This window comes from Microtus ochrogaster, unplaced genomic scaffold, assembly GCF_000317375.1.
Source record: "Microtus ochrogaster isolate Prairie Vole_2 unplaced genomic scaffold, MicOch1.0 UNK3, whole genome shotgun sequence".
NCBI lineage: Eukaryota > Metazoa > Chordata > Mammalia > Rodentia > Cricetidae > Microtus > Microtus ochrogaster.
In genome coordinates, this window is record NW_004949101.1 from 5,791,620 (window position 1) to 5,802,014 (window position 10,395).

Below are 10,395 nucleotides of genomic sequence, written 5' to 3' on the forward strand. Positions count from 1 at the left end.
TTTTAACTCTATTTTGTTTATTTTTACTTTTATTTTATATTCTCTGTATATCTTTGTCCGGGAATAACTCTGTAGACCAGGCTGTCCTTGAACATTTCAGAGATCCACCTGTCTCTGCCTCCCAGGCATTGGGATTAAAGGTGTACGCTACTACACCTTGAACTCACAGAGATCTGTTTGTCTCTACCTTCTAGGCACTGGGATTAAAGGCATGTGCTACCACACCTTAAAGTCACAGAGGTTAATCTCCCTCTGCCTCCCAAGTGTTGGGATTAAAGGTGTGTGACACTGTTTTATAGGTGGAACTGTGTTATTAAATTCTGCATACACACACAGAGACAGACACACACACATGATATCGCATGCATCTCATTTCTATTGGAATTCCATCATCAGGAGGAGAGGCATGGATCCTACCAACGAGAAGTAGAAGTAGGGCCCATTCTATTTAGAGCCCTCATTTCAGCCATGGTTCACAAGGGCCTTGGCATCATAAATCAAGGTTACTGAATCTCTTGATCTCAAAGCCTGAGGTTGATAGGAGAAATAATTGAAGAACAATGATATGCTTCATTTCCCTTTCTAGAATCTAACTTATGCACTGGTCATTTCTCTGCATATCTATTTAATGGATGTTAAATTAAATTGCTTTCTTCCAAGTGGTGGTCTTTAATGTGTCTTTTAAAAAAAATCTACCTGGGTCCCTTCATTCTATCGCCCTCTTGTGTGGTTTCAGGTTTCCATGTGTGCATTTGAAACCTAAAATTTCCAGAGAAGCAAGTTCCAAATAGTTTCCCACTCTTCGTGCCCCATCCTGAAATTATCACTAGCTCCTTTAAGGTCAAGATTTGAGTTTTGCTTTGATACTAGCTTGAGAGGTTCAGAATCTCTTGCTTAGAGAATTGTAGGTGGTATGTTGTTTGCCTGATTAAATGGTACCTTGCATAGATTCCTCCCCAAAATAAAAGGTACTTAGGTATCTCCTATGAAATAGAGAAATGTGTCTTTGGTAGGTAAGAGTGGGAGAGATGTTCACTAGGAATAGCTTCTCCTGAAATACCTGGTCAGTAGCTAGAATCCACTACCCAATTCATCAACATTGTCACACACTTAGGGTTTATTTAGTTCAGAATTAGCACTGCTCCATTTCATCTGAAATTTCACCCTAAATTTCTTAGAATCTTTGAACTTCCCACCTTGAACTTCTCCAGAGCCTTGAATTTAGTTTTGGACCAGTTCGGTGTGGTGTGAAGACAAGGGCCTGCTGGTTTCTTCTCTGGGGGACTGTTCTAGGTCCATATATGACACACTGCCCTAACTTCTTATATCTCCCCACTTAGCAGTTCCTTGGCAACAAGAGTTGTAGAGCTTCTAAAAAGGGGAACAAGTAAGCATGGACTAATGAATGCGTAAATCACAAAACAATCCCACACCAGTTTGAAATTATGATTAATAAAAGGAAAAAAACTTACAGATTACCGTCCTAGACAACAGCCCTCTGCGTGACCAGGAAAGGAGTCTAGTAGCTCGAAGTGGAGCCCAAAGCAAGAAAGAGAGAGCACATAGCTACCACTGCTTTTTTAAAGCAAAAGAGATGATACCCAAATGGGCTGGTATCTTAAAGGCTGTTGGCTAAAGGAGTGGAAGGAGCTCCTGCAACAGAGCAGTCTAGTAGTAGGATGGAGTGAGGGACTTTGAACTGAGTCATGAAGGAAGTGATGAGGCCTGATATGTACCTGTGGAAGAGAATGCTTCAACCAAGGCTCTTTGTGTACACTGGGAACACATTACATTATCCAGAGGCAGTTTTGGTTGCCACTGCCTTGGGGAGATGAAGGGTATTATGAGCATTAGAAAATAGAGGCCAGCCTGCTTTATAAGAGCTAGTTCCTGGGCAGCTAGAACTGTTACACAGAGAAACATTGTCTCAAAAGCACAAACAAAAAGAGTAGAATTTAGAGAAAGAAAGGAGTGAAGTATTGCTATAGTTTTTTTCTGTCTGAATAACTGAAATGGAGATTGGTATTTGCTGAGATGAGGTGGATAGTCTGAAAGTTTGAGGGGTTTTGTTTCTGGTTATTTATTTGTTCACTAATATGTTATGTTTGAGCTACCCATCTGGTATTTATATATAGATACTGAGTTAGGCAGGAGTGTGTGTGTGTGTGTGTGTGCAAGTATGGAATTTAAGGGAGAGGTACATCCTGTCAATTTTAATTTTAGGGTCCTCAGCAAGTGGATGGCTGGTAAGTCAAGAGTTAGGATAAGGTCCATGATCCAGTATGAGTAGACTCCAAGATTGGCAGCCTCCATGGCATAGTGTCAAAAGAGTAGCAGGGAGGAACGGGAGAAGTACAGGGAAATTTGGGGCATGCGATGCTTCTCTCAGGGGACACAAAGCGCATGGTGGAGTCTAGAAGGATAAGCTGGGCCGAGGGAGGTGATGGGCATTGTGGTTTGTGTCAGTTACTTTTCTGTTGCTGTGATAGAAACATGACCAGGACAGCCTGCAGAGGAAAAAAACTTACTTTGAATTATAGTTCAGAGCGATCAGAGTCCATCATAATGGGGACATATGACAGTACAGGGCAGCCATGGCAGCAGGAAACTGGGATCTCACACCTTCCATGGCAAGCATGAGGAAGACAGAGCAAATTAGAAATGGTAGGAAGTTTTTAATCTTAAATCCTGGTCTCAGTGATTTACTTCCTCCAGCAAAGCTCTACTACCTAAACCTTCTAAAATAGTGCCACCAGCTGGGGACCAAATGTTTAAATACCTAAGACTATGGAGGAACATTTCTCATAAAAACCATCCCATAATGTACTCACTCATATTTGCTTTCTAGCCATAAATAAAGGACATTGAACCTATAATTCGCGATCCTAGAGAAGCTAAATAAGAAGGTGAATCCAACGACAAACATATAGGCATCACCCTGAATATTAACCTTCATCAGGTGATGAAAGGAGACAGAGACAGAGACCCACATTGGAGCACTGGACTGAAATCTCAAGGTCCAAATCAGGAGCAGAAGGAGAGAGAGCACGAGCAAGGAACTCAGGACCGCGAGGGGTGCACCCATACACTGAGACAATGGGGATGTTCTATCGGGAACCCACTAAGGCCAGCTGGCCCGGGTCTGAAAAAGCATGGGATAAAACCGGACTCACTGAACATAGCGAACAATGAGGACTACTGAGAACTCAAGAACAATGGCAAGGGGGTTTTGATGCTACTGCACATACTGGCTTTGTGGGAGCCTAGGCAGTTTGGATGCTCACCTTTCTAGACTTGGATGGAGGTGGGGGTTCCTTGGACTTCCCACAGGTCAGGGAACCCTGATTGCTCTTTGGGCTGACGAGGTACGGGGATTTGATTGGGGGAGGGGGAGGGAAATGGGAGGCGGTGTCGGGGAAGAGACAGAAATCTTTAATAAATAAATAAATTTGTCGGGCAGTGGTGGCGCACGCCTTTAATCCCAGCACTTGGGAGGCAGAGGCAGGCAGATCTCTGTGAGTTCGAGACCAGCCTGGTCTACAAGAGCTAGTTCCAGGACAGGCTCCAAAACCACAGAGAAACCCTGTCTCGAAAAACAAAAAAATAAATAAATAAATTAAAAAAAAAAACATCCCATAAATGGAATGGGAAGAACTGTTACAGCTGTGTGTAGGTGGGAGTGGTCTGCATCCCTGAGAAGATGATAGGGAGTCTGGGGGTTCTCTCTGGTGTAGAGATGCTCTGCTCAGTCTTGGAGCTGTTGTCTTGAGAGCATGCTCAATACAACTTGATGACCAGAGAGAAGAACTGGCAATTAAAAAGACTTCTAGCTATTAAAGTGCAGGATTTGAAGACAGATAAAAGATTACTTTATGGAGGGTGATTGTAAAGTCTTTGCTAAGGGAGATGGGACTTGAGATTGACTTTGAAAAGGTTATATATATCAAGCTAAGAGTTTAATTCATTTTGTGTTGAACATTTTATATGCTCCAAGTTCACTTTGGCTACTGCCTGCCAGGTTTTCCACATGAAATTTAAAGTCCATTTTTCTTTCTGCTTTTTTATTATAAGAAATAAAATATGACTTATTTCAAATATCTAAAGAAAAGCTAATATGAAGTTGTCTTTCCCCAAAGTAACCTTTTTCCTTCTGTGTTTTCTCCTAATTTCAGGAGCAGACTCTAGCCCTTAGGAAAGAGGGGATTGGTGTGGTTCTGGACTCTGAGCTGCCTCACTTGATTGGCATTGATGATGACCTTCTGAGTACTGGGATCATCTTGTATCACTTGAAGGTAGAAACTGCTTAAGTGGAACATTCTAATTTTGTTTCCAGATTTCCCTTTAGACTCTAGCAAGGTTTATTATAATACTTTATGGCCATGAATACAACTATTAAATTAAAGAATATACAACAAATCCTTGAGCCTTTGGGGATTTTCTACAGTTCGTTGGGATTCAGTGGTATTTGAAGTTCTTGTGTTTATGGAGTTCTGAAGTTAAATGATGAGTCATCCGTTTAGGCTTCTCTTCTGTGGAATCAGGGAAAAAAGTAGATGGGGGGAGGAATAAGGTAGAAAAAAACTGAGGAAGGAGCAAGGATACAGAACTAGGATTTGTTTTGTGCACAGTTGCTTGTTCCTCCTGGTAATTATAGATGGTCAAGCTTGGTTCTGAGCAGTTCCCACTGTTCTAGAGAGCAGAGTTCCTTGTGAGTTCTCAAGGAGTGCCTCTGTGACCTTGATTTTAATATATTCTCTGTCATCTTTGACCCAAAATGAGGTTGTTCTCTCTTGAGTTTTGTGGCCTCTCATATCATGTGTCTTTGGACACAAAGCAACCCTTGTCCACTGACAGAGGAACTCTGTAGAAAGGATCTGAAACATCCTTAAAATTGAGGCCAAGCCTTGGCCTTCTTGAACAGTTGGCCTCTGCAGTGGTACTGGTACTTAGCAGATCACACAGGGTGTCACTGCAGTGTTCGGTCCACTGAGCTCACTGAGGCCCTTGCATGCCCCAGACCCTGCTCAGTCTGTCGCCTGGCAGGTAAAATGCATCAAGATCGAATGAGAAGTGGAGAATCAGGCTGTTGCTCTGCACTCACTCATAAATATTATTGAATTTTCTTCTCAGGAAGGGCAGACTTACGTTGGCCGAGAAGATGCTTCAACAGAGCAAGATATTGGTGAGACTCTATCAATGATCTGTCAGTGCTTTTAAAGAATCATATTTAATAAACAACCTTCGTTTTCTTAATTGACATTGAAGTAGTTGTAAGAGAAAATGTTGAAGCATATTGTTTGGTATATGTATACCTACAATTTTGACCACAGTTCAAATAAATAACAAGCACAGTTAATTCAGTGAACACACTAGCAGTATGACTTCTTTTTGCCACCCCATGTGCATTCTTTATCCTACTAGTATAGTTATTTAAACCACAGTACACCTGCCACTCTATACTTGTCACGTGATTTCTGAAAATAAGCCAGCAGACATGGATAAAGGCTCCCAGGCCTCTTAAAAGGCAGGATATAGACAGTTCTCTACACAGAGATGATGGCCAAATATGAGACCAGGCCTACATCAGAAAGCATGACTTTCTGGTGTCCTATAGTCTTCATAAGGCATACAGACAGCCAGCTATTCTATCTGGGAAGATGACAGCCTACACAGTGTTCTGAGCATCCCTTTGGCACTCTATAGTGGAGAATGTGGTAGTAGTCAGTGTATATGTGTAGAGGGCACAATGGTGATTGGGGGGAATATTACATCCATTTCCAGACACATTTAGAGTTGCTGATAAGGAACTTGCTTTTCTATCAAGTAGATGCTAATGGGCCACTTGTTATATGTTTCTCTATACACTCAGTATTTACTAGAAGTGGGAGAGCTGGAAACCCACTCCAGAAGCCCCCAGACACAAGAATTGTTGAGTCTGCTTTTACATCAGATCCCTTGTTTGGATCATGCCTTTGGTCTTGGGATCAGCCATAAACGATGACAGTTAATAAGGACAGTGTTCTCTGAGCAGAGACATTCAGTGGTGCAGTTCTGCAGAGAAAGTGGGAGCTACTCCTGAGACATTGAGAGGTGCTCGTATCTGCCATTGCCAGGATGTCCATAGATAACCAGATAACTGTCAGCAACTGGCTGCTCTCAGAGGTCTCAGAATCAGCACAGGCTGTGGCACTGGGCATCTCCGAGAAGCCTCTGGAAGACGTAAGACCTCCTGAGGTCCATGCCGTGCCATGCCTCTCTCTACTCTGTACTTCTGGGAGGTATTGCCTGAAAGTACAGAGGTGCTCATGGCTCGTAGACCCACAGATGCTTTCATTCTTATGTCTCCCTGTGGCTGGCGGGAGTTTGTCTACATTAAACAGAGATTCTCAGTTAAACAGCTACTCAACTTGTATTCTTGTTAAGAAGAATAAGTTGCCATGCCAAAGCTCACTGTCACGGGGTGGGGGTGGCCAGACCCTCTGAGGTGACCATCGTGAATGCCTCTGTCTCTGACATTGCAAACTCACTCAATGTAATTGTCCACAGTGCTTTTGTGGAAAGTAACAGGCGTTCAAAATGGAAAAGAGATAAATAATTGGGAGTCATTATAACAGACACCCGAGTGGGGACCAACTTTCTCCTTTGTTTTTCTCTCCTAGTCCTTCATGGTCTTGACTTGGAGAGTGAGCACTGTGTCTTTGAGAATGTTGGGGGAATGGTGACTCTGATACCCCTGAGCGGGTCCCAGTGCTCCGTGAATGGTGTTCAGATTGTGGATGCTACACAGCTAAATCAAGGTATCTGGTTTTGCTTTTCAGAGTTCTCTGTATCTGTTGAGAAAGCAAGCTTGCCTTGGGGAGCATATGCATCTTGCTGATTAAGGGACACAGAGGTTAAAGACTATTTAAAACTATTTGCCTCCTTGTGTTTTCTCTTTGTATTGCTGGGGGCTGCCTGCTTCATAACACCCACTTTCTTGTTAAATTAAACATGACATATTTATGAATATTTGTTGTTGTGAGAATTAGCTATTAGATGATTTTAAGTGAAAAGTACCTATTACAAGAAAATTTAATAATAATGATTTCTTTTAAGACTTTTGTTTTCAGTGTTTATGTCCTTCTTATGAGTGGTTACAATTATATACACAGGATGGGTATGATGTCTTTTCTGTTGGAAACAACTTCAGTATTCTAAAAAAAAGAAAAGAATAGATGCAGAACTTTCAAATCACAGAGCCATGTGAAAGTAGCCAGTACATGTTAATTAGTCTGCTCTTTTTCTCTGTAGCTAAATTGATAAGATTATAAAGAGAAAAGGTCGTTCCAGTCAGTGTTAGTCCTTTGGATTTGAGCCTGTGGTGAATTAAATCTCATGACCTGAAAACAGAGAAGAGGGAGGCACACCAAACCTCTCTGCAGACCTTCCAGGAGACTCCTCATCCTAAAGGTTCCAACTGTTCCAAGCTGTGTGGATTACATGTCCTCTAGGGGAAGGATGGGATTCCGCTTATGACGGATTCCAGTCTTTGAGTACCTTTGCGTATATTTCCTCCACCAGTGAGATTCTCCATACATCTCCACGTCAGCCATACAGCTAGGAAACTAATGGTGATCCTCAGATTTGGTTCATTTAGGTTTGGCCGTCTGCTTCTCGTGGATCCAGCTTTGTGCATGGTCGTGTTGGCCACATCTCTAGTTTCTTCATTCCAGAGCAGGTCCTTGGTCTTTCTTGGACTTTATGACATTGAATAGAGTGTGTCAGAGGCATTGTAGGCATTCCCTCTGTAGGATTTCTCTGGTGCCGTTCGCAGTTCGATTTTTGTTTGTTTGCAGGAAGTGCTGGGCCAGACTTGTACAGAGTAGGCAAGGGCTGTGACACTGAGTGACTTACACCTCCAATATAATACATTTCTGACAATGCTGCATTTTCCTCCTCTCCCATCATCCACTGCCGATGGCTCTCCCTTTGGGTCCTTGGTAAACATGCAGCTGGCTAAGCTTTTTCCCTGTGTAGTTTCTTCCTTTGACTTTGGCTTTAGATAATGCTTTGGGAAGGCACTTTGGTTACCAGTATTCTTTCCTTTGTCACATGTTGACTTACTGTTTCAGAAACTGTCTTTAAAATTTTGCTGAATTATTATTATTCTGTTGGTTGCTAAAAAGATTTTCTTATCATTTCTTCCGCATTTGTCAATTGAGTTTTTAGTAGCAGGGTTGCATAGTTAGTCACTGTATTTAGTATTTCCTCTGCTTTGCCTTTATTTATTTTGAATGTTCAAATTGTCTCAGATTTGGCCAGTGTGGGTTTCTTCAAGGTGGCATCTGTGTGTTTTGGCTTGACCTCATTGATTTGTAAGCTCTCGCATACCTTCTGAGGCAAGATATTCTAGATGCACCTTGTACATTTCTAGAACTTTTCAATTCTTTAAAGGGTGCTCTCCAGTGTGGGCTCTGTGTAGACCTTCCTTAACATTTAACCTTGAGTGATTCTTTTCCCCTGTACTCCCCAGGAAGGAAGCAGGATCACAAGTTTGCTGAGTTTGCAGAAATTTTTCAGATAGCTGTAACTATGTGTTTAATTCTCCTCTAGATTAAAGCTTGTTGATAAATGTCTACATGAAGTAACTTTATTTTACATTATACCTTATTTTATTTTGTTCTTCTACTCAACTAGGTAGCTCATTTTAAAATATGTCTACTTTGGGTAGTCATTCAGGTTAGGAAGCAAACTTCTGACCTTTTAGTCTATCTCAGATGTGACTTTGACTAAGAGTCATAGAACTAATTGATGTTGAAGGCTAATGGCAACACTTGTCTTTCCCTATGGGATGCTCTTAATTCTTTTATTGTCGTGGTTCCATGGTGATGTTCAGATCCAGTGGGCTTGAGTTCCTCCAGTATTATGCTGAACTGCTGAACTGCTTCCACCATGTTTAAGATGAAAGAGCATTGTACAGAGTATAAATGCCACTAACAAGCCTCCGAGCTGGGGAATGCTAGATGGCATCAAATCAAGGCATTGCGAGAGAGTAACGAGATGACAACTTTTTTTTCTTTTTTTAACCTAGACCTTCTTTCATTAATATATATCCTGTCCATCGTAAACTAAGGAATAAAATTATCTACTTTGGCTTGCTTAGTGTTTGTCGATTTTTATTTTTTATTTTTTTTTTAATTTTTTAAAAATTTATTTATTCATTAAGGATTTCTGCCTCCTCCCCGCCACCGCCTCCCACTCCCCTCCCCCTCCCCCGATCAAGCCCTTCTCCCTCATCAGCTCGAAGAGCAATCAGGGTTCCCTGACCTGTGGGAAGTCCAAGGACCGCCCACCTCCATCCAGGTTTAGTAAGTTGAGCATCCAAACTGCCTAGGCTCCCCCAAAGCCAGTATGTACAGTAGGATCAAAAACCCATTGCCATTGTTCTTGAGTTCTCAGTAGTCCTCATTGTCCGCTATGTTCAGCAAGTCCGGTTTTATCCCATGCTTTTTCAGTAAAATGAAAACTGAAACATGTTTTTAAATTGCAGAGTGATATGATAAACTGGAGGTTTTTGACTCTATGTAGTGAAAATAAAAGCGGTGAATGGGACTGACCCATCCTCCTCCAGATCATCTTCCCTGCCAGAGAGGAAGGAGGCAACTTTAGCATTTATAGACAAGGATCACAGACTTCAATAAGCATTTAGTTTTTTAAAACCTATAGTAAAATATAAAAAAAATGGACTTCAGTAAAAATATAATAAATGAAGCAGGATTAAGTAAAACAGTATTTTTATACTTAAAATCCTTCTTGGCTTTTGCCCATGAAGCAGCTTTTTAAAGTCAGTTCTGTAGAGTACTTCTGCACAGTCCTGCTTAGGTGATTTTTGCAAAGTCAGATGTTTTGAATTAACTTTTGGCTGCCAAGCCTCTTGGAGCTGGATCTTGGGGTAGCTGGACAGCTGCTGTATTAGTACAGAACACTGACAAAATGATAGCAGACTATTCATTATCTCTCATTATTATTATTCAGACTTTTACCCTCTGAATCCTTGACTTGTATCTGTTGTTAAATCTTTTTGGCTTTCCAAGCCAGGCACAGGTTCTATTTATAGGCCCGAGGATCGTGAAGTCCGGGCCACTTTGGTTTCCCACACCTGTTGTTCTAACTAACTCTAGTCTCTGGCTTACTGTAGTGGCTACTGGCCTGTCATCCTTTCTGGCCCGTTATTTATTGGTCCACAGAATTGACCTGTTCGGTAAACTGCTGATTGGGTTCATGAAAGACACAAAGAAGGAACAGTTTTGTAACAGTTCTCTGCTTTCCGAACAGCAGGAATATAGGATAGGAGCCCAGATGCATACCAACCCACATCATATCCATGTCTTACACAACACCCGCATACCAACCCAC

At 41.7% G+C, this 10,395-nt stretch overlaps 1 protein-coding gene across 3 annotated transcripts in view; it reads left to right on the top strand.

Annotated features, from left to right (window-relative positions):
• Kif16b (kinesin family member 16B) overlaps positions 1–10,395 on the top strand; it is a 269,246-nt gene that overhangs the window by 133,627 nt on the left and 125,224 nt on the right. For all 3 annotated transcript variants that reach the window (XM_005365523.2, XM_005365524.2, XM_026788505.1), the window contains exons 13-15: positions 4,173–4,292; positions 5,131–5,182; positions 6,660–6,797. In XM_005365523.2, coding sequence (XP_005365580.1) covers positions 4,173–4,292; positions 5,131–5,182; positions 6,660–6,797 — 310 coding nt within the window. The remainder of the gene's footprint in view (positions 1–4,172; positions 4,293–5,130; positions 5,183–6,659; positions 6,798–10,395) is intronic.